A 22,272-nucleotide genomic window follows, 5' to 3' on the forward strand; every position below is an offset into this window, starting at 1 on the left:
TAGGCATATGGATTCATCCAAAGGGATTGGAAGGACTAGGCCTTGCTCTAGCACTAGAAGAATTTCAGAACAGAAAAGTTTCAGGGGCATTGTATCTCTTCCAACTGCTAGGATTATATTGTCTTTCCCCTATGGAAATGATGATGGTTTTAAGAGCTATTACTCTTGGAAACAGTTTATTTCTCTTGATGTATCTTCACCATCAATTCCTGGGGAGAAAGCACGTCATGCAACTAAAAATAGTGTTGCTACTAGTTCCAAGAGTCGGAATTTTGTGGCTACATTGTGCTCTTTGTACTTGAATTTTGGAAAGCTTGATGTCAACTTAATTACATCATTGTCCGGAGAGAATGCCGAAATTACCTCTGGAAGTGCTCCAAAGTATAGATTTTTAGCACAGAAAATAATGACCACATCAATGGTAATGTTCGAGAAGAAATGATTATAAGCTCTGGGTTCTGCATTCATGCACATTTATCTCCTCCAGAAATAGCTGAGTAAATTGATCTCAAGTCAAAGCCGGTGATCCGGCTGGTCTAGCCAATGAATAATCTCTCCACCAAGTCTTGGCGGATCCATACAAGCAAAAAGTAGCAAAATCGACCCCATTGGTCTCCACTATCCCCATGTTCCTGAGAACGTCATGACAGTTGTCTAGATAATCCTGGGGATCCTCAGAAAATGCACCGCTGAAAGTAGTAGTGAAGAGCTTGGTGAACCTGTCCAACCTCCACAAAGCGTCGACAAACATAACTGCTCCATCACCGATCTAAGTTACCACGCCCGGCTGAACTGCTCCAACTAGCTGAACTGTTGGAGTCTGGAACTGGGGAGCTACCTGCTCCAAAGTGCGAGTGGCAGAAGTCTGGGCTCCTCTTCTAGCCTGAGAGACGGTTGGTGCTACAGGAAGCAAGCTTGCCCGGGTGACACTCTCCATAAGGCCCACTAAATGGACCAGAGCATCCTGGAGTACTAAGGTAGCAATGAACCCCTATGGGACCTGAGCTGGGCCCACCGAGACTGTCGAGGCCGGAACCTCATCATCAAAGTCAACTTGAGGCTCCGCCGCTGGTGCCACTCCTCTGGGCCGAGCTCGGCCTCTAGCACGGCCTCGGCCTCGGCCTCGCCCTCTGCCTCTCGTGGGACCTGCTGCTGGGGGCTCGGGCTACAGGTCGGTGGATGAGGAAGCGCATGTTCTTGTCATCTGCAAAAGAACAGAGTAGAAATTTAATTAGCATTGAGAAACCAAACCTTACGACAGGAAGGAATAAATGTGAAGTTTTTCCTAACTCTGTAGCCTATGAGGGATAAATACAGAAATCTTCGTACCGATCCCTCAGACTCTACTAAGCTTGTCTGTGAACTGTGAGACCCATATAGCCTAGAGCTCTAATACCAACTTGTCACGACCTAGATTTTTTGCCCTCGGAAGTCGTGATGGTGCCTACTAATGTGAGCTAGGCAAGCCGACTGTTTGAACAAATTACATTTTACCCATTTTATATTCTTTAACAATTATGAAGCAATAATGTATAGACAACAAAATTTACAATAAGCGGAAGAAAAACAATGAACTATCTGAATATGTATTCAATACAACTGCTTGAGCATCGACTACCCAGAATTGGTGTCATAGTTTCACAGACGGTCTAAGAGTACTACATACAAAGTCTGAAAGATAAAAGATACATTGTTTATGAAATAAGTAAAGGAAACAGGATAAAGGAAAGATAGGAGGTGACGCCAAGTCCCGCGAACATCTGCAGGACTACCTCGGGTCGCCTGTGTGGACTGAAGACAGCACCCTCACAGCGGTCCAAGCACTCTGATATTAGTATCCAAGAGCAAAACATTCAGATTATGAAATCAAGACAGATCATCTTGATAATGCTGGTTTATATCCAAGCTGGTTTAACATTAAATGCCTCTTATTAATGGCTAAACCATTGCTTATGAGAACAAAGTTTCATGTGTTGGTCTAAGATTTTCTAAATTGCATATACCAGCACTTGTATGCATCAGACCAACAACATATGATATGTCCTCCCCTCACAATTGGTTTAGGATCAGAAACCAGATATTTTTTCTATCTTTTGATATGTGGTATATGATTAATTTCTCTACCACAATGCACAAAGATATGTTTCCCAAAGAAGATTGGGGATATATGTTAGTTTTTCTAACATTTGGGAGATGGAATAAACAGCTGAAAAATATGCTATATGAATCGAATTATCATTAATATGATCCGCACTTAGAAGATAATTCAAGTAAAATGCCAGAAGCATTTGCTGATCCAAAATTAAATATCATATTTCAGCTGCAAATGCTCCTATTAAAATTAAAGTCCCCGAAGGACAAAGTTTATTGTACGCATGAAGCGTGGTAGACCAATCGGTTCCAAAGGTAATAATTCTTGAAAAATGATAGGAGCTAATGATCAAAATGATCATAATAAGGAGGAAATAAACTCTAGAAGAGACCACGACATAATATTTCATGAAACTCCTGAAGAAGTTCAGGTACCTGAAAATAAAGAAAGTGATGAGATCTCAACAGGTTATGTTGCTTGCGAACCGATACAAAATAATCGTCGACGATATATTTGATACAATATAGTGCATAATATTGTAAAAGATTATGAGGATCGGACCTGTAGTCCAGACACCTGAAGATGTCATGCCATTTAAATGCAAGTCATAACATATATGGCTGATTTGATTAAATCTCTATAAAGATCCCTGAAGGATTTAAAATGCTTGAAGCATATAATTCAAAGTCTCAGAAAATGTGCTCGATCAAATTATAAAGATCTTTGTACGGTTTAAAGCAATCTGGGCATATGTGATATTATCGCCTCAGTGAATATTTGCTGAAAGAAAGTTACATATATAATGTTATTTGTCCATGTATTCAGAATTTGATATACTTGCTGTTTATGTTGATGACATAAATGTTGTTGGAACTCCAGAAGAGCTCCAAAAGGCAATTGAATATCTTAAGAAAGAATTTGTGAAGAAAGATCTTGGAAAGACAAAACTTTGTCTTAGTCTGCAAATTGAACATTTAGCAGACGTGATCTTTATCCATCATTTTGCCTATACAGAACGGGTCTTAAAATGCTTTTATATGGACAAAGTGTGCCCATTGAGTACACCAATGGTTGTTCGATCACTTGAAGTGGATAAGGATTTGTTCCGACCTCCAGAAGAGGATGAGGAACTCCTTGGTCCTGAAGTACCCTATCTCAGTGCAATTGGTGCACTAATATATCTTGCTAATGCTACAAGGCATGACATAGTATTTTCTGTTAATTTACTAGCAAGATATAGTTCTTCTCCTATACGGATTAAGTATCTGTTCTTACCTCCATAAGAGGATGATGAACTCTTTGGTCCTGATATACCCAAGTCTCTGCACTGTACTCTTTTTCCCTTGCTCGGGTTTTTTTTTTCCCACTGGAATTTTCCTAGTAAGGTTTTTAATGAGGCAACTTGCAATGTACATTATTAGTGTACTCTTTTTCCTTGACTAAGATTTTTTTCCACGGGGTTTTTCCTAGTAAGGTTTTAACGAGGCACATAATAATGAACATCCAAAGGGGAGTGTAATGAAAATATTATTGTGGATGTTTGTTTAGTACTCCGTTGAAGTTTTCCACAAGCAGCTGATGCATGCAAGTTGCAAGGAACTCAATGACTTGTAGCAACTTCTTGGTTTGATGAGATTAATTTAAATCAATCTGAAATAGTGGTGGATAATATTCTCTATGAACTCAACTTTTTGAGAAGATGGTATACAAGATTCGAATGCGGAGACTCAAATATTTGAAACAAGGTTTTCATCAGGGGGAGTAAAATACGCGATGCACTTTTTTTTTCCTTACTAATGTTTTTTCCCACGGGTTCTTCCTTATAAGGTTTTTAATGAGGCACCTAGCAATGCGTATTACTAAATATATGTACTCTTTTTCCTTCACTAGGATTTTTTCCCACGTGGTTTTTCCTAGTAAGGTTTTAATGAGGCACATTATCTTTTAATGAACATTCTCTATTGTTATAAATATATATTATATTATGGATGTTCATTTAGTACTCCGTTGTAAATAAGCTTCCTGAAGAAGCTTATCCATATGGGACTCCGCCGTAAATATGGTTATCTATTTAGTACTCTATTGGAAATAAACTTCGGTACTCCGTTATGGATAAATATTACTCCCGGCAGAAGATTATCTTTATATGGTATAGCAGCTTACAAGCAACTTACAAGAAGCTTACACATCAGCTTGTAGTAGCAGTTTACAAGCAGCTAACACATCAACTTGCAATAGCAACTTACAAGCAGCTTACACAACAGCTTGCAGTAGCAGCTTACACAACAGTTTGTAGTAGCAACTTACACAGCAGCTTGCAGTAGCAGCTTACACAACAACTTCCTTTCTTCTATAAATGGAGGAGATTTCAGTTCATTATGTACATGAATTTGTCCTACCGGCGCAGGGGTAAGGTCTGCGTACACACTATCCTCCCCAGACCCCACTATGTGGGATTTTACTGGGTAGTTGTTGTTTATGTACATGAATTTGAAGTTGAATAATAAATCTCTCTCTCTACTTGTCTTTGATTTCTTTACTTTAAAGTCTTTATTTTATAACAATAATGTATATGTGTAAATATTTATTTATGCATTTTATTTATAAAATATTCCTAGTATATTTACAAAATAGGTAAAACATACATAAGATATATATAAATATACACGAAATAATTTTAGTATATTTCAAATTTAATTAGAAAATTTTAAATTATACAAAAACTATAATAATACAAAAACTATAATAATTGTATAATGCATTTGCCTTATTCAAAGGTCACGTGCAATAAGCTACAAAACTTAACCTTTATGTAGAAATACAAAAACGACTACCCAGTATAATCTCACCAAGTGGGGTTAGGGGAGGGTAGGATGTACGCAGCCTTATCCCGTCCAGGGTAGGGAGATTATTTCCGAATGACCCTTGGCTAAAGAAGGTGAAAGAAGCCCTGATAGCAAGTAATAACAAGACAAATAATTAAAAAACTAAATCGAAGATAATAACAAAGAATATGGAAGGAGTACCGATAACAAAGAATAGCAAGATAGTATATTTAGACAATTAATTTTCATTTATTATTCAATTAATTAATTTTATGAAAGAGAAAGAAAATAAGAAGAGAAGAAAAAGGACTATTTTCCAATGTTCTCTCTAATGAGTAATGACATCAAACATCCGAAGAGGGCCCTACTTGATCTGTAAGTGGCGTATTTAAAGTGCTGCAGTGACACGTGGTATGGAAAGTTGAGGTGGACCCCATAATTCAGAACAAACAATAAAGCTGACAAATACAATACCTTGAAACCAAATCATATAACCAGTCACTTTTACTTGTCATGTATACTAAAAATAAATATTTATTTTTACTTGACACTTTAGGCATATTAAGAGAAGACAACAAATTTTTTCATATTTTACCCATAGTATTTATTATTCATTTTAAATTATTTTCTCAAATGTAATAAAATATGCATCAATTAATATGAATAAATTATATACTTCATTTATTTTTTCTGCATAAAAAGTCAAAAGGTATCAAGTAAAAATGATCCGAAAGAGTATGAAATTCCAAAAATATCCCTAGGCCAGACAAGTTGACCATGAGATGCCTGATTATCCTCACTTATAGTATAGGAATAGAAATAGAAATTAAAAAACAAAAACAAAATCAAATCTAACGGTCACAAAATTTTGGTTCACACGAAGGTCCGACCCACAGCCCGGATTGCGAGCCCAACTACAAACAAAAAGTCCAGATTACAAACGAGACTCCCACTCTAGGGTTTAACAAAGGGTTTTTTTGCTTGATTTTTTTTTGTCTCAGTGGCGCAAAATGGCTTCTCTAATGGCGATTCGCAAAGCTCGAATCTCCATTTCCACTTCCTCACACAAGGTACGTTTATTATACTTCTCTTCGCGCTCTATTTCCGACGTTAAATTCCCTAAAACCCTAACCTTAAACTCCCCGCTCTTATCAGTACCTCTGAAAACCCTATCAACATTCGCAGCACCAAACGATGCTCAACAAATTCCCCCACACCCCTCTGATTCACCTAGGGTTCCACAAAATCGTGATTTTGGAAGTCCTGCTCAACAGTGGAATAATCAAACCCAGAATTATCCGAATAATAATCATACGAATATGTCGTATCCTCAGTATCAAACTCAAAATCCTAATCAGGCGAATCAAGGTTATCCAAATTATGGAAATGTTAATCCCGGTCAAGGATTTGCTAATCCTGGTCAAGTATATAGCCAAGGTTTTCAGAATCAGAACTTTTCTCAGCGTCCAAACATTAGTGACAGGCACAATATAAGCCCTAATGTTCAAAATCAGAACATTCAGTATAGGCCAAACCCCGGTGAGCCTCGAAATAACCTTCCTCCTGGAAATGTTAACCAATGGAATAATCAAAATCAAGGCTTCAGACAACAAGGTAATCCTAGTGCAGCTCCAAGTTATCCACAAGGTGGATATCAGAATCCGGAACACGCACAACACCCTAATAGGAATCAGAATTATCCACAGCCTGATTCTGGTAATCAGTGGAGTAATCAAAATCAAGGCTTCAGACAACAAGGTAATCCTAGTGCAGCTCCAAGTTATCCACAAGGTGGATATCAGAATCCGGAACACGCACAACACCCTAATAGGAATCAGAATTATCCACAGCCTGGTTCTGGTAATCAGTGGAGTAATCAAAATCACACGCCAAGATTAAGCCAAGGTCAACTTCCTCAGGCACAGAACGTCCAGCCAGGAAGTGGGTTTCCGATAAATAATCAACCTCAGAACCAAGCTGAGGTTGTGCAGAATCAAGTGCCAAGTGTTGATTTAATCAGCTTGTGCCGAGAGGGTAAAGTTAAGGAGGTTATTGAACATATGGAGCAGGGAGTAATTGGTGATGCGCAATGTTTTGAGATGCTCTTTGAGTTATGTGCGAACTCGAAGAAACTTGAAGATGCTAAAAAGGTGCATGATTACTTTTTGAGATCAAAGTTCAGGAGTGATCTTCGTTTGAACAATAAAGTTATTAATATGTATTCCAAGTGTGGAAGTATGATAGATGCGCGCAGGGTTTTTGATCATATGCGTGATAGGGATATGGACTCATGGCATTTGATGATAAATGGATATGCACTGAATGGATTGGGGGATGATGGGTTGACATTGTATGATCAGATGAGGGAGTTGGGAATGAAGCCAAGCGAGGAAACTTTTCTTTACGTTTTCGAGGCTTGTGCCAGTGCGGATGCCATAGATGAGGCTTTCATGCATTTTGGGTCGATGAAGAGTGAGTATGGAATTTCTCCACAGGTGGAGCACTACTTGGGACTTATGGGTGTTCTAGGAAAATGTGGACATCTTGCTGAAGCAGAGGATTATATCACTAAGCTCCCATTTGAACCAACTGCAGCTGTCTGGGAAGCATTAATGAATTATGCTCGTATACACGGCGATATTGATCTTGAGGACCGAGCTGAGGAGTTGATGGTTGGGCTTGATCCTTCTAAGGCTGTTGCTAATAAGATTCCTACTCCGCCACCGAAGAAGCAGCTAGCAATTAACATGCTTGAGGGAAGAAATAGAGTAGCTGAGTCTCGTAACCCAACCCTATATAAGGATGATGAGAAGTTGAGGGCTGCAATGAAAGAACAAGCTTATGTGCCTGATACCAGATATGTTCTTCATGATATTGATCAGGAAGCTAAGGAACAGGCCTTGCTATATCACAGTGAGCGTTTAGCCATTGCATATGGTCTGATTAGCACCCCTGCTAGAACACCTTTGCGCATTATAAAGAATCTCCGTGTATGTGGTGATTGTCACAATGCCATCAAGATTATGTCAAGGATTGTTGGGCGAGAGTTAATTGTCAGGGACAACAAACGGTTTCATCATTTCAAGGATGGCAAATGCTCTTGTGGTGATTATTGGTGAATTACGGTGGCTAAAGCAGTATTTGTAGACTGGCTGCCTCAATTCTTAGGATCATCAAGAAATCATCAAGACTCTGCATGCTGGAATGAGTATGATGCTGAGATCCCTATAGACTTGTTATGACACTGTTCAGGATCATCTAAAATCACCAACAACTTGCATGTTTTGATAATTACAATGCCAAATATCACCATTTCTTGCAATTTATGGATTGCTTGCTCTCTTGTGGATACCAAAAACTCCTAATAGTAGTTTGTATCTTTGTGTTTAAGAGATTAGTCAGTGAAGTACCAGTCTCTGTTTAATGTTCCATTTGTATCTGCACAATATTTTCACGGTGTCTTCTGGTTCTCACTTGGCAGGAAAATGCTTTAGTTGGGTTATGTTATTGTTTCATGAAACTCAGCGCTGTACATTTTTTACAAATTGACTACTAGCTTGCATGCATGTGTGAGGCATCCGAAATCGTGAATTAATAAATTAAATAATTTCATTTATTCTGTAAAAGTTGTCAACGCAATAGAACAGCCTTTTATTTTAGTTGGATGACAAAGTGGTCTTCTTAGGCGAAATATCTGGAAATTTGGCTTTTGCCCAAATACATAGACAACCCGTTTAACTTGGCACCATTTTTCATTTTGGATCTCTATCTTAACCTTGTACCATTTTGGCACTCCAACCTTGTTTCTTTCCTCCTGATATAGTTTCTTATTACATGCAAAATCCTTTCATTAGATTCTGAAACGTTCAATTTTAAGTGATGGTTTAGATTTTCCAAATTCTGTTAATTTTACTAATTCAAGTTTTACATTAACTTATGAAGAAATCTGCCCATCTTTGGTTTTTAGATGACGGAGAATGCTTTGAGAGAGGAGCAGAAAGCATGGCAACTTTTCCAAGATCTACGGTGTTTAGACTTTTCTGCAAAATTATCATGGGGAACGTATTGTATCACTGATCACTAACCGTGAACCAATTATTGGGTGGCTTCAAAAAACGATATTTTTTATTAGTATAACAATTTTTCTTGTTATTTATTTGTTTAAATTAATTTAATTTAAGTATCCTGTATGATTGTTCTTTATATCCTTAAACGTCTCTATGCAAAAACTTTAGCTTACGTTGACGTGAACGTTATTTTTATTGAAGTCCTTTATATAGGTTCTTTTTTGTCTTTTCACCGCTTTTGCTCTTCCTCTTCTTAATCTGGTGAGAAGACGAACACCGGAGAAAAATTCGAAAAAAATCCATTGACGAAAGGAACGATGAAGAAAATGTATAGGTTATTTGCGGGGGCGGAGCTAGTCCTTTGGATACGGGTTCGGCTGAACCCAGTAACTTTTCTCCAAACTCTGTATTTGTCTTAAAAAATTATTGAATTATGTACAAATTATTAATGTAGAACCCAGTAACTTAAAATAATTAGAATACTGAACCCATAAGTTTTAGTAAATTCTAGCTCCGCCTCTGGTTATTTGTTTTAGTAAATTCTAGCTCCACCTCTTGTTATTTGTTTATCTATGTATGCCTGTATTGGGCGTGTATGATGATGTTTTAATGCGTCCCCTTTCATTTTAGCTCCCTGATACTCTGAAAGTGGATGTGCCACCTACCATGGCGTCATTTCCACCTTTTGCTATGTGAATTACTATGGGAAGCAATTAACTTTCTCATTTCTGATTAAACATTATTTTGCAAACGTCATACGAGATGTACCACAGTGGCATTAACACCAATGAATTACACTAGTCGGCACGTACCATGCTTGGTGCAATGGATCTTATTATGAAAGTTATGGTGTTGTCAATGCTATTTAACTTTTCATAGTTGCAAAACTTATTGGATACAATAACAACGACCCAGTGTATTCTCACAAGCTGGTCTTGGGAAGGTGATATGTATGCAGCCTCCTTACCCCTACCCTGGACGAGCAGAGAGGCTGTTTCCCGATAGACCCTCAGCTAACCTATTGAATGAAAGCTTAAATTATAATGAAACTAAAAACTTATTATCAAATATCAAACTAGTAAGAATTATTGCTACCAGCATGCAAAAATCTTGCATTTATACAAGGAACACATATCTAAGTGATGTGATGACTGATGAGCTAGGAATTCCCAGTTGGGGCCTTCAATTAGGGATGAAAAAGCTTCTAACAAAGTGTCATAGTGCGAGTCATCATAGTCATGAATTCATCCAAATCAATCACACCATCTCCATTTGCATCCACAGCCTTAACCATTTTCCTGCAATCTTGAAGGCTGCACCTCTGTCCGAGCCCCTTCTGCAACTCGTACACTTCCTGCACACTGATCTTTCCATCACCATCCTTGTCAAAAGTGTGAAATGCACTCTTCAAATCCATAGTTTTGACACCACCTTCCTTCTTTTGCGCTTCCACAAACTCCTTGAAATCAATAAATCCATCACCATTTGCATCTGCAACGTCGAAAATCTTTTGAACTTCCCTTGTAAGGAGGTTTTTCTTCCCCATGGATTTGAGAATAGCCTTGTATTCTTCTGGTGAAATCTTGCCATCTTTGTTTGAATCAAATTTATCAAAGACTTTCTTTAGTTCATCCACACTAAGTTGGTAAATAGGCAATAAGCCTGAGTTTTGTCTCTCTTTGGTAAACATTCTAGTTGGCTTACGCAGGAAACTCCTCTTTGAGAGGTTGTATTTGATATCAAGAAAGCTGAAGTTCGACATTGGAGAGGTTGTATTGTATCTGGGAGAAGATATCTAAAACTTAAAACTGTAATAAACTTGGAGAATAACATTGGAGCACAAGACCTTAAATAGTAGAATGGTTATGAATAAAGGAAATAGATATTCTGATGCTTAAAGCGAAGAAGATAAGGAAGAATATTATTATTCCTCAACTACTTGTAAGCAACAATATTCTCAATCCAACGTATGAAAGCATATAAAGAACCAAAAAGGAAACAGCTGAGGTGAAAAAGGTATATAAAGCAATAAATACATTCTAGATCCTCGCACAACTAGCTCAGTTGCTCCAACCGATTTCACTTCTCTGAAAGTACTTTATTCTGCTACGGATGTATAGAATCTGTCCTTTATTCGACTTAAGAAAATTGGTTTAGAATTGGACCCTCACTTTGCCCCTCAAGGAATACAGCAATTCCGCGATGTTATGTGCCTCTTCACAGCTCTCCTAATGTATACTGGTTTAAACAAAATGGTATGAGTATGCTTTTGTCAAGATGGTTTCAATCATCCAAGTCCGCCATCACTTCAATATCGTTGCGTAGTGTTATTTTTTGCACATAACCTGTAAAGCTAAATAGTTATATTTGGGATTAAGATTCCGAACATATCTATCACCTAACCACGAAAAAGAAGTGTAAACCCAGAAGACAATGCACATATCAGTTCCATATTTATCACATAACAAGTAATCAATAATCTTGATTTGCAAAATAGCACCAAAGTAACTTTTAGGGGCTAACTTTTCTATCGTTTGATTAAAACTTCTCGGGGCTAATTTCTGAAGAATAAAAAACTTGCGCAGAGAAATCCCTGGATGCATATGTACGTACAGCCATCTCTGGAGGAGAATTCTTGTATGCCTTCTCATTTACAAAAATATTTGGTGGACCACATTAGATAGCACTAAAGGAATCAAGAACTTAAATACCATCATAGTAGTTGATAAAGTTAATTCACCAGAGACAGCCAGAGAAAGAACAATCTCAGGAATTTATTCTCCCTTTAGAGGCATGAACCTGAATTATGTCCGAAACTACAAGCAGAAAACGCAGAATATGGAAAACATGGAGGAAACACGCTTTTTCCTTTAGTTTAGAAAAGGTGGACAAATTTAGGCCAGTACATGAAATATGCTACATGACACGGATTATAGGTCAAAGGAGCAATAAGTAAAACAAGACCAAACACGATATTCTCCCCCAACTCTTAAGACATCAGACAGATGTAGAGATGCACAAGAAAAGGAAAAGCATGTCACAAGACCCATATAGAAGATTTAAAGATCCTGACTCTAAGGACTCTTGTTTTTCCAGATAAAAGATTTTTTTGAAAGGTTGCCAGAAGCATCGCATTTCCAATTTAAAAGCACCTATACCAGCAGCACAAGCTCAAAATAGCAGTTAACAAAAACCATATTGCTCCAGCAAGCAATACAAATTGCTGAAAACAAAAGAACAAAAGACACATCAAGTAGAAAAAACTCTATGAATTAGAGAACACATGGCTCCACAATCTCAACAAGATGGTCGCTGCCTTACTGATTTAGAGTTTCCATTACAAGGATCTCTAATTTCATCTATAGCGAACTATGATATTTGGTGGTCCATCTATTTTCTTAATTCTGTTTTGATTTCTCTTCTGAAGTCAATCTATGCCCATAAAGAGAACCATTATTTTCTTTTTTAATAAGTCCGTTAAGAGAAAAAAACTTCGGAAGATGAGAGATATAATGCTGTGTTTTTGGGGGGCTACTTTCTCACTGAAATCCATAAACTAACCTAGGTTTAAACTCACTACTGATCAGAACCATATATATAGTCCTTTTGAATCGTACTTCATTAACTAAATTTACCAAAGGGACAAACAGTTCTCTAAAGCTATGGAAGTCACAATGAGAGCTAATCATCAACTAATTTATAATCTACTCTTCCAAGGATTTTATGTTCCAATGAGAAGGCGCTCCTGCTTCTTTACGATCATTTCTATATACTCCTACTGCTTCCAGAACTTCAAACTAATCCTCTTTCTCTCTGTTACAGTCCCAATTTCAACAACTCCTAGTCCAAGCAAAAACCTAAAGGTAACCAATGTTACATGAATATTCATAAAGATATTATTCAGTTAGGAAATAAAATTATGATAGTACCGATGCCAGCGCAAGGTATGCATTTGCAGATAGTCTCTTTCCCCCTTTTGTTATAGTAACTGACCAACCCTGTCCCTTGGCAACTCCGACATTTTCCAGTCCACTCATAGACGACTTCCTTGCAATCCTGAAGTAATAAGAATGACCAATGGAAACCATAAAATTATTCATAAGAATCATACAGTAGTCGGCAATTCTATCAGTAAGTCTCATAGAATTCTGATAACATAGACACTGTGCTGATAGAATTCTATCAAAAGGTCACGGGTTCGAGCCATGGAAACGGCCTCTAGCAAAAATGTAGGATAAGGCTGCGTACAACAGACCCTTGTGGTCCGGCCCTTCCGGGACCCTGCGCATAGCGGGAGCTTAGTGCACCGGGTTGTCCTTTAGACACTCTCCCATCCAGTGCCTTAGCTCTGGTACGACATACAGATATCGCTGTCTTGAACATTACTGCATAGGAACTCAAGAAAGCTTTCTGTTTCCTTTTTCTTTGACTGGCTCTCTCTCTCCCACCTTTTCTAAATATTCCAAAATTATACTTGTATTAGGTGCTCCAAATGTCCATTCCGTACATAAAAGAACTCAATCAAGAAAAATGAAATGTTTGTCTTCCTCATATTCTTATTCAGTAATCATGTAATTAAGCACAGTGAAATCCGAAGTCAAGAAAAAAGAGGAACAACACAATAACCCACTTTCCAGAACTTCAACTATATATATATCTGTGTGTGTGTGTGTGTGTGTGTGAACGCAAAACTAAAAGGGATAATAAATTTTAAAAGTATGCATATATATTAAGAACTCGGGGCACTTACTATTGAGCTTAACTAATGAGTATACTGTATAACAGTTAGCAAATTAAAAGGTTCAAATAATTTTAGCAGTCTTATCACAGTACATTAGGTCACTTCTACCAACTTTATCTCAACTCAAGACTCTCAATTAGAGCCAACAAGTTTGCAAATTTACAGAAATCCAACAAAATAATACTACAACAAAATAAATCATTCCACGTAAAGAGAAGTTAAAATAAATTAAAAACAAGAACCTCAATTACGGGGTCACACCGGAGCCGGCGGTCAATTTCCTCCGGCGAAACAGGGGAAGTATCAGGGTAAGTCATAGGAAGAGGAAGAGCTTCACTATCATCAGCCAAATAACTCTCTCTGTTACGCGACCAACGCCTTTCTTTAGCATTCACTTTTGTGTTCTTTTTAATGTTATTATTCCCAATTCGCTTATTAGCAACTTCGTCTGAGTTTTGGCTAATTCTGCCAAACCCAGGTGCTGCTGAGTCAGCAGCGGCGTGACAACGAATTAAGATCGTTTTAGAACGAGCTGAAAGAGAGGGGAATGTGGAAATGGAAGAATTTGGAGGAGTGAAAATTGAACGAGGATTTATTATATGCAACATTCGAAAGAAATAAGGTGAAATTTGTATCATACACTCGAGAATGTTGGTTTTATGGCTTTTATCGGAGAAAGATAAAGGAGTAACTGTGAGTTGTTTGAAAAACGTGGGTGTTTATTTTAAGGAATTTTAAGTATGTATGGACGGAGAAAAGACAGCGGAAGACAAGTTTGCCAAAACACCGGTGAAATTTGCAATGTCTAATTTCGTAAAAAGTTACAAGGCCACGCTTTTTTAGTCAAAACTATTTTTTTTCTCTCCAAGATTAAGGTATTTGACCAAACCTTTAACTGTTTTTAAAAAGAAGCAAAAATAGTTTTTAATAAGCAAAAAAGTAGTTTTTCGCCAAAAATACTTTTTTGATAAATACTTTTAAAAAAAGTACATTTAAAATCTCTTTTTAAAAGCTTGGTCAAACATTAATTGCGCTCAAAATTATTTTTTAAATTAATTAACCAAATATGAACTGCTTCTCAGTTCTCACCAAAAGTACTTTTTGAAAAATAATTTTGAAAAATTCACCTGATTTTAGAAATTTGACCAAATATGCTATTATACTGGTTTACCCAACTCAGTAACATAAATCATCTGTTTAACCATGTTAGTTACTAATATACCTTGTCACTTTAATTTTATCACCAAAAATGATAAATTATTGTAATTTGTAAAAATCTGAGTGCAAGTAAATTTCTCCGTCAATTATTATGTTTTCCGGCATGTTTAATTGTTAAGAATAATATATCTAGTATTGAATTTCAGTAGTTTTATTATTATTATTATTATTATTATTATTATTATTATTATTATTATTATTATTATTATTGTTCAGTTAGATTTTCTTGCTCTCTTTTTAATTACGTGAAGAAGAGTATATAACCTGACGACCATTGACCAGTAAGGATTCTTAGATTTTGTTGACTTGTTCAAGTCTAAGATTTTTTTAGTACTAAATTGTACCTTTAGATGTTCAAAATATTTCTAAAAAAAATTGCAAAAACAATTTCGGAAAAGATAATCCGAATACACAACTTAGTAGCGAAAATGGTTTCTTAGACGAAAAACGTAGTTTTGTTTGGCTCTTAGAAGAAATAGGTCGAGCAAACTGTGACGTGACCAATGCTATTCCATTTAAACTTGGAAGAATTTGCATTTGACTTCTTTTTTTTCTTTTTTCAGATAACTTTTAGGTGATGATATTTTACATTCTCTCCATAACTTTGGCAAAGTCCTCTCAAAACAATTTTTTATACAATATTTCATTACCCACCACCCCCACCCCACCACCCACCAAAAAAAAGCAAAAGTTCTAGTAAAAAAACATGGTTACATCTATCCTCTATTAAATCATTACTAGTCATAATAACTGATATACAAATACACCCTCACGTTGCTAATTATTTTTTAAAATTTTAGATTTGATTATGCTTATGCTATACACCAAGTTTACCAAAGACTAAATGCTCTTCTTTCGTCTCCCTCCATCCCAACTTCTTGCTTGTGTTTCTCTTTGTTTCTGTCCACTTCTTGAAATGTGTAACAAACTCTGGTGTGTACTACATTTTTTCCTCTCTTTAACTTGATACTTCATTTCCAGGAGTGACCCTAAAACAAAAGATATTAAATAACATCAATAAGATAAAAAAAAAGGCAGTCTGGTGCACTAAGCTCCCGCTATGCGCAGGGTACGGAGAAGTGCCGAACCATAAGGGTCGACTGTACACAGCCTTACCCTGCATTTTTGCAAGAGGCTGTTTCCATGGCTCGAGCCCGTGACATCCTGGTCACATGACAGCAACTTTACCAGTTACGCCAAGACCCCCTTCAATAAGATCAAAAAAGTTGTATCAAATTTGTAAATAGTGACATGTTTCAATTCAAGATTACTCACTTAAGGTTTATGCCATTTTTGTTTTTTAGACTTGCTGGAATGCTCCCTTTGAGGTGGTTGTTTTGAAGAAACCTATAAAACCAGAAATATAACTTAAAGAGCTGAATTTTAATCATCATACATACAAAATAAAAACAGAGTTTAGTCAAGAGGAGCATACACTTCTTTAAGTTTGGGAAGTTGTCCTAATGATTCAGGAATTGATCCTTGCAACTGGTTGTTCTCCAGGTGCCTTTTCCATTGCAGGGAGGCATGAATTTGTTAGAAATTCAGATATTGGATAAGAAATAGTGTCAAATAGGAAGAATAAAATCTGTATTTTTGCCTTTCGAACGAAGTCTCGTATTTAAGTAGAGAAGGATAGAATTAGGCCCATTATACGCCAAGTTTCGAGCTGTGCACCAACTGGCCCTTAGAAATCTCTCGGTTATATTAAAAAGTAGGAAAAGGAAACACAAATTGGAACTTACAGGGTTTCTAGGTTCTTCAATTGGCTTAAATCAGGTATTTGACCTGTAAGTTCATTACTGCCAAGCCACCTTTAAATGAGCCATTTTCAATTAGTAATATTCCATTAATTTGTAGATAACAAAAACCAAGCAATGTGATATGATAAACGATAGCTTACAAATGAGTGAGTGCAGTTAATTTAGATATGCTTGGCGGCAATGGTCCAGAAATTCCAGCATTGGTTAAATTCCTTCATCCAAAACATAACCAAGTGCACAAAATTGTATCAGAAAAGTGATCTTGATTTATCAGTAGTTAAATTACTAATACTACTCCTGGATTTAAATCAGAAAATTAAACTTACAGGGAGATGATTCGTGTGTTCATGCCCGAAGAGCATGTAACTCCAGTCCATGACTTGTCTTTTGGAAGGCATGGATCGCCATGCCAATCTTGAGGTTTTTTGTTAAAGCTTTTTCTCAAATCTTCCATTACTGCCACTGTTTAAGTGCAACAAAAAATGTGTTATTCTAGAAAAAAAGGCGCAGTCTGGTGCGCTAAGTTTCCGCTATGTGTAGGGTCCGAGGAAAGGCCGGACCACAAGGGTTTATTGTACATAGCTTTTCCCTGCATTTTTGCAAGAGACAGTTTTCACAGCTCAAACCCGTGACCTCCTCGTCACATCACAACAACTTTACCAGTTACGCCAAGACTTCCCTTCGTTACTCTAGAAACTAACAACTATATTGACAGACAAATAGTAACAGTAGCGGATCCAACTCAAAACTCATGGCGTCTAAATTTGGATCCGCCGCTGAAACAACAACAACAACAAGCCCAGTGAAATCCCACAAGTGGGATCTGGGGAGGGTAAAGTTTACGCAGACCTTACCCCTACCTAACGAAGGTATAGAGGCTGTTTCCAAAAGACCCTCGGCTCAGAATCCGCCACTGACTAGTAAAGAAAATATTGCTGAAGAAAACCATTACCATCTCTAGTGAGAGTTAGTCCAGCAAGAGGCAAAAGTTGGAAGAGTTCACCAGCAGCAATCACAGGTCCAACGGGACTATTATTCGGGGGAATCAATGTAATCTTAGTTTCCCCTTCAAGAGGCCAAGTTGTGCTATAAACAGTGACACCATCGGTCGTGACATTAAGGTTGCTGTAGAATTTTGCTCCATTCACTAAAACATCAAAAACTCTCCAGCTAAAGGGGCTCGGCGTTCTGCTATCTTGAAAGTACAAAGCAATGTAGTAGTATGTCTTAGGAACTGGAAATGGTGGCCAATTTAACACAAGAGTTTTCCCTCTACTAGCTGTTATTGAATTTTCAAATAGCTTTTCAGGTGGCATATTCCAGAATGCTGAAGGAGTTATACTTGTATGGCTTGTTACAACCGGATTGTCGTCGAGTAATGGATACCAATAACGATTGAATTTGTCATCTGGAAAACTAGTTCCACATGTTCAACATCATCTATCAATTGTCAATTAATATCCATGTAACCAAACAAAACATTTAAAGAAGAATAAAAAGGGCAACCCGATACACTAAGCTACCGCTATGCGCGGGGTCCGGGAACGGCCGGAGCACAAGGATCTATTGTACGCAGTCTTACCCTATATTTTTGCAAGAGGTTATTTCCACGGCTCGAACTCGTGACCTCCTGGTCACACGACAACAATTTTACCAGCTACGCCAAGACTTCCCTTCATATAGATGTATGAAGGGGACGTATTGAAAATTTCAACATCAAATAGATGTATATTTGTGTTGTTTCCAGCTCAAGAAAGGGGTCATGACAAAAACTAAGGGATAGTTTCGCAGATGGGTCATCCAACTTTCAATTTCTTCTACCAAAATCTAAAACTAATTTTTGTAATGGGAAAGAAAAGTAACTCAACTGTGACTATATATCACAAAAAATGAAAAACATCTAAAAATGCAAAATACGTCCCCAAGAAACAGTAGGTTGTGTCACTTCGACAACTCACCTTATATAATATTTATGTGGCACCACTTAAAAGAATATAAAAAAAGTCATTATATGCCACATGGTGAAAGACATTGGGTATTAGATTGGGTTGATAGATGAGTCATGAATATTATGTAAAGTGAGTTAAAGACGTAGCTATACTTACTGACAATTTTATGCATATGTAACTACCTACTTGTGATTTCGGGATTGAATTTAGCATTTTCGGAAAATGTTTACTTTTTGCAATTTAGGATTTGTCTTTCCATTTCAAACATTAATCTCATGGATTTGATGCAATAAACTGAAAATTGGATGACCATCCACGAAATTATCCCCAAAATACTGATAGTAAAAACTCTAGTGATGTGTTTTAAAGCCATGCGGGCTTAGACCCAAAGCGGGCAATATCACTAATGAGCTGGACTGTTACATATGGTATCAGAGCCACTCCGCGTAATGATGCTTTTTCAATAGAAAATTGGATGACCATCCACAAAATTATCCCAAAAACCGATAGTGAAAAATAAAAAAAAAAAAAAATTAAGGGGTAGAAATGCATACATACATTATGGTATCATGAGATCCAAAGCTGTGACGAGCAAGAGTGACCAATGCATATTTCCCAAAATCAGTAGAATTATAAAGGGAATCATCAAGATACAGCAATTCAATCGCTGAGATAAAAGGATTTGAAGTTGTGTGCTCATTTTTTGCAAGACAAATACTCAAAACCTTATTATGAGCAACCATGATAATTTCATAATAGGAGCTGAGGCCTTCAGCATAATCCGCCGTTGTATTAATATTCCACTTTGTACCATCAATAATCTGATCAAATATTGGTGGTTCTTTGCCTCCATCAAAACCTCCATAATAATATATTGTTTTCACCAGCCATTTCCTTCCTTTATTCACTGGGAAATGATAGCAAAATTTTTCTTCTACATCATCTGGGAAATAACGAACAGATGATAATAAAGGCACTAGCCCTTCTTGTTGTATCTCTGATTTATTTCCTGTTTTTATAAAATTGTCATCTGGTGTATATGTAAGCGAATCTTGTTCAATTTTTTCACTTCCACCACAATTTAGAAGGAAACCTGTATGATCAAAATGATTATCGAAAATGTCAAAACAATTCGCAACTCAACAAATTCATCATAGACGAATTCAGAATTTAGAGACAAATTAAGACAAATGTTAATGTATAATCTACAAATGTCATAGAAATTGAACAAGCATATTAATTACCGTGGGGTTGAACATTTTTATTAGGGGCAGCATGAATGGCTAGAGGAATGCTAACAAGCCAAAGGAGGAAAATGGAGGTGGACATTTTTGGAAAATGGTTAGGCAGAATAAGGAAAGGCCTGGTTGCTCCTGGTAAAGGGGAGAAAGAGAAAGAAATGAATTAAAGGCTTTTGGGCATAAGAGATGGAGATTTCTCCATTCTTCGGAGATTGACTGGATCACCTTATGTTGCACTCCTTTATATGTTAAAAATGAAATGATATAAAGAATTATGAGGGGGGGAAATAGAAAATAGAACTGCAAATTTAATTTAAGTATGCTATGTAGATACATATACGTCCTTTTGGAATACATCTTTTTTTATTTTTTTTTTTGCTTCAAAAAATTCTAGTATTAGATAAATCGAAGGAGAAAGGGAAGAAATAAGACCACATCTACTGTAGAGTACCACTAAATTTATAAGCTTTGCTATTTTCATTTTTTATTTTCTTATGACTTAAAAAATTCAACATGTAATTGGACTTGACAAAAATGATTAAACTTTACCAATGAACAAAGATATTTTAAAATGAAACTCCGTGTTTTGAGACTTTGAAAACCTCATTTAGAGTCACCTCGATTTACGTGCGCAGTCCGGGCGCGTACCCGAAAAGCTTAAATATGATAATCTGTGAAAAACGATAAGTTTTGATTATAAAATGAGCTAATTTGATTTCGGTCAACGTTTTGGGTAAACGGACCCGGACCTGTGATTTGACGGTCCCGGAGGGTCCGTAGGAAAATATGGGACTCGGGCATATGCCCGGAATCGAATTCCGGAGTCCCAAGGCCGAGAAATGAATTTTCAAAGGAAATTATTTTCTGGAATTGTTTAAAGAAATTTGAAATGAAATTTGATTAGAACATGATGGTATCGGGGCCGTATTTTGATTCCGGCGCCCGGTACAGGTCTTATATATGATTTAAGACATTTATGTGGAATTTGGTGAAAAACGGATATCATATGACGTGATTCAGACTTAAATTGCAAAATTTATGTTTAAAGAAGTTTTGAGAAAATTTCATTGATCTCGAGATTTAATTTAATATTCATGATGTTATTTTGATGATTTGATTACATGAATAAGTCTGTACGATGTTTTTGAGGAGTTTGTGTATATTTGGTTTGGAGCCCCGAGGGCTCGGGTGAGTTTCGGGATGTTTTAGACTTAAAACTAGAAATTGCAGGCCTGTGAACCCGCCAGTGCGGTCCGCGGTCGGCCTTGTGCGGTGCGCGGAGTAGGGTTGTGCGGCCGCAGCCGACTTTGTGCGGTTTGCACAGAGGCGCTGTTGTGCGGCCGCAGTCGACTTTGTGCGGTCCGCACAGAGGCGTTGTTGTGCGGCCGCAGTCGACTTTGTGCGGTCCGCACAGGGCACTGGACCGCAGTACCCTCAGGAAAGCCTGTGCGACCGCAGTCCATTTTGTGTGGTCCGCACAGGGGGTCTGGGAGGGGTATAAATAGACGGAATTTTCAGTCATTGTGCATTTTTTCAAAACCCAAAATAAGAGGCGATTTTTCAAACAACCTTTCTTCTGCAAATCAATTGTAAGTCATTTTTAACTAGTTTTCTTCAATCATTAGCATCTTTTAACATGATTTCAACTTCAAATCAATTATTTTCATGGGGAAAATTGAGTGTTTTGGATAGAACCTATGTTTTTCAAAAATTGGGGATTCGGGCCTCGATTTGAGGCCCGATTTCAAAACAAATTACATATTTGAGCTCGTGGGGGAATGGGTAATCGGGTTTTGGTTCGAACCTCGGGTTTTGACCATGTGGGCCCGAGGACGATTTTGACTTTTTGGGTAAAACTTTGGAAAACTCATTTTCATGCATTCAAATTGATTCATTTAGCGTTTATTGATGTAATTAAGTAATTTGGGCTAGATATGAGTGAATTGGCGGAGGAATCGAGGGATAAAGCTATAATTGAAACTTGAGTTGTGTTTGAGGCATCGAGGTAAGTGTTTGGTCTAACCTTAGCTTGAGGGATAAGGAGTTGAGTCCTATTTGATATGTGGTAATTGTTGAGTACGACGTATAGGCATGGTGACGAGTATCTATACGTTGGTGTCTAGCATGACCGTGAGTCTTAAAATTGTGAATATCTTGATTTCGTTGTATCTTTCATGCCTTGGTGATGATTTCTATTTGTTGTGAAAAGCTTGTGGAAGGAAATTGTGACCTTTGAACATCGAGGAGCATTGGCTCAAGTTATATTACAAATTGTGAAAGTATATGAGATGATTGAACCCTTTGGAGCATTGGCTCAAGTGGTAAAGTGAGTTATGAAATAAAAGTGAAAGAAAGAGAAAGAGTTATTACATTGTT

General features: G+C 37.1%; 3 protein-coding genes across 6 annotated transcripts; 1 reads left to right on the forward strand and 2 right to left on the reverse strand.

The window, feature by feature from the left end:
* The first annotated feature begins 5,852 nt into the window (after positions 1–5,852).
* Positions 5,853–9,179, forward strand: LOC107792967 (pentatricopeptide repeat-containing protein At2g15690, mitochondrial). Its single transcript, XM_016615231.2, has 2 exons — positions 5,853–8,125; positions 8,885–9,179. The coding sequence occupies exon 1, from the start codon at positions 5,928–5,930 to the stop codon at positions 8,034–8,036; it is 2,109 nt and encodes a 702-aa protein (XP_016470717.2). The 5' UTR covers positions 5,853–5,927; the 3' UTR covers positions 8,037–8,125; positions 8,885–9,179.
* Positions 9,180–9,835: 656 nt separating this feature from the next.
* LOC107792966 (calmodulin-like protein 30) lies at positions 9,836–14,437 on the reverse strand. Of its 3 annotated transcripts, XM_075218101.1 has the most exons (3): positions 13,968–14,437; positions 12,914–13,040; positions 10,879–11,329 (listed from the first exon to the last, which is right to left on the reverse strand). In XM_075218101.1, the coding sequence occupies exons 1-3, from the start codon at positions 14,361–14,363 to the stop codon at positions 11,268–11,270; spliced, it is 585 nt and encodes a 194-aa protein (XP_075074202.1). In that variant the 5' UTR covers positions 14,364–14,437; the 3' UTR covers positions 10,879–11,267. The 3 variants fall into 3 exon arrangements, with proteins under 3 accessions (XP_016470716.2, XP_075074203.1, XP_075074202.1); XM_016615230.2 differs by lacking the exon at positions 12,914–13,040 and having other exon boundaries at positions 9,836–11,329; positions 13,968–14,104; XM_075218102.1 differs by lacking the exon at positions 13,968–14,437 and having other exon boundaries at positions 9,836–11,337.
* A 1,203-nt stretch (positions 14,438–15,640) lies between these two features.
* LOC107792962 (putative LRR receptor-like serine/threonine-protein kinase At1g51810) lies at positions 15,641–20,173 on the reverse strand. Of its 2 annotated transcripts, XR_012693692.1 has the most exons (10): positions 19,900–20,173; positions 19,214–19,748; positions 17,659–18,122; positions 17,033–17,168; positions 16,847–16,918; positions 16,689–16,757; positions 16,379–16,450; positions 16,219–16,290; positions 16,060–16,149; positions 15,641–15,932 (listed from the first exon to the last, which is right to left on the reverse strand). XR_012693692.1 is itself a non-coding variant. In XM_016615225.2 (9 exons), the coding sequence occupies exons 1-9, from the start codon at positions 19,982–19,984 to the stop codon at positions 15,902–15,904; spliced, it is 1,536 nt and encodes a 511-aa protein (XP_016470711.1). In that variant the 5' UTR covers positions 19,985–20,172; the 3' UTR covers positions 15,641–15,901. The 2 variants fall into 2 exon arrangements, 1 of the variants encoding a protein (XP_016470711.1); XM_016615225.2 differs by lacking the exon at positions 16,060–16,149 and having other exon boundaries at positions 19,900–20,172.
* Between the last annotated feature and the right edge of the window lie 2,099 nt (positions 20,174–22,272).

Source organism: Nicotiana tabacum, chromosome 7 (assembly GCF_000715075.1).
Source record: "Nicotiana tabacum cultivar K326 chromosome 7, ASM71507v2, whole genome shotgun sequence".
NCBI lineage: Eukaryota > Viridiplantae > Streptophyta > Magnoliopsida > Solanales > Solanaceae > Nicotiana > Nicotiana tabacum.

Excerpts from the sequence above, each read along its gene's own strand:
- LOC107792967 (XM_016615231.2), top strand. The coding sequence starts at position 5,928 with ATGGCTTCTCTAATGGCGATTCGCAAAGCTCGAATCTCCATTTCCACT.
- LOC107792966 (XM_075218101.1), bottom strand. The coding sequence starts at position 14,363 with ATGATACAAATTTCACCTTATTTCTTTCGAATGTTGCATATAATAAAT. Across the intron at positions 13,041-13,967 it reads GGTGTGACCCCGTAATTGAG|GATTGCAAGGAAGTCGTCTA; the intron begins GTTCTTGTTTTT and ends TTATTACTTCAG. Across the intron at positions 11,330-12,913 it reads CATACCTTGCGCTGGCATCG|GTTATGTGCAAAAAATAACA; the intron begins GTACTATCATAA and ends TTAGCTTTACAG.
- LOC107792962 (XM_016615225.2), bottom strand. The coding sequence starts at position 19,984 with ATGTCCACCTCCATTTTCCTCCTTTGGCTTGTTAGCATTCCTCTAGCC. Across the intron at positions 18,123-19,213 it reads GGATCTCATGATACCATAAT|TTTTCCAGATGACAAATTCA; the intron begins GTATGTATGCAT and ends ATGTGGAACTAG. Across the intron at positions 15,933-16,218 it reads AAAAATGGCATAAACCTTAA|GGTCACTCCTGGAAATGAAG; the intron begins GTGAGTAATCTT and ends CTTTTGTTTTAG.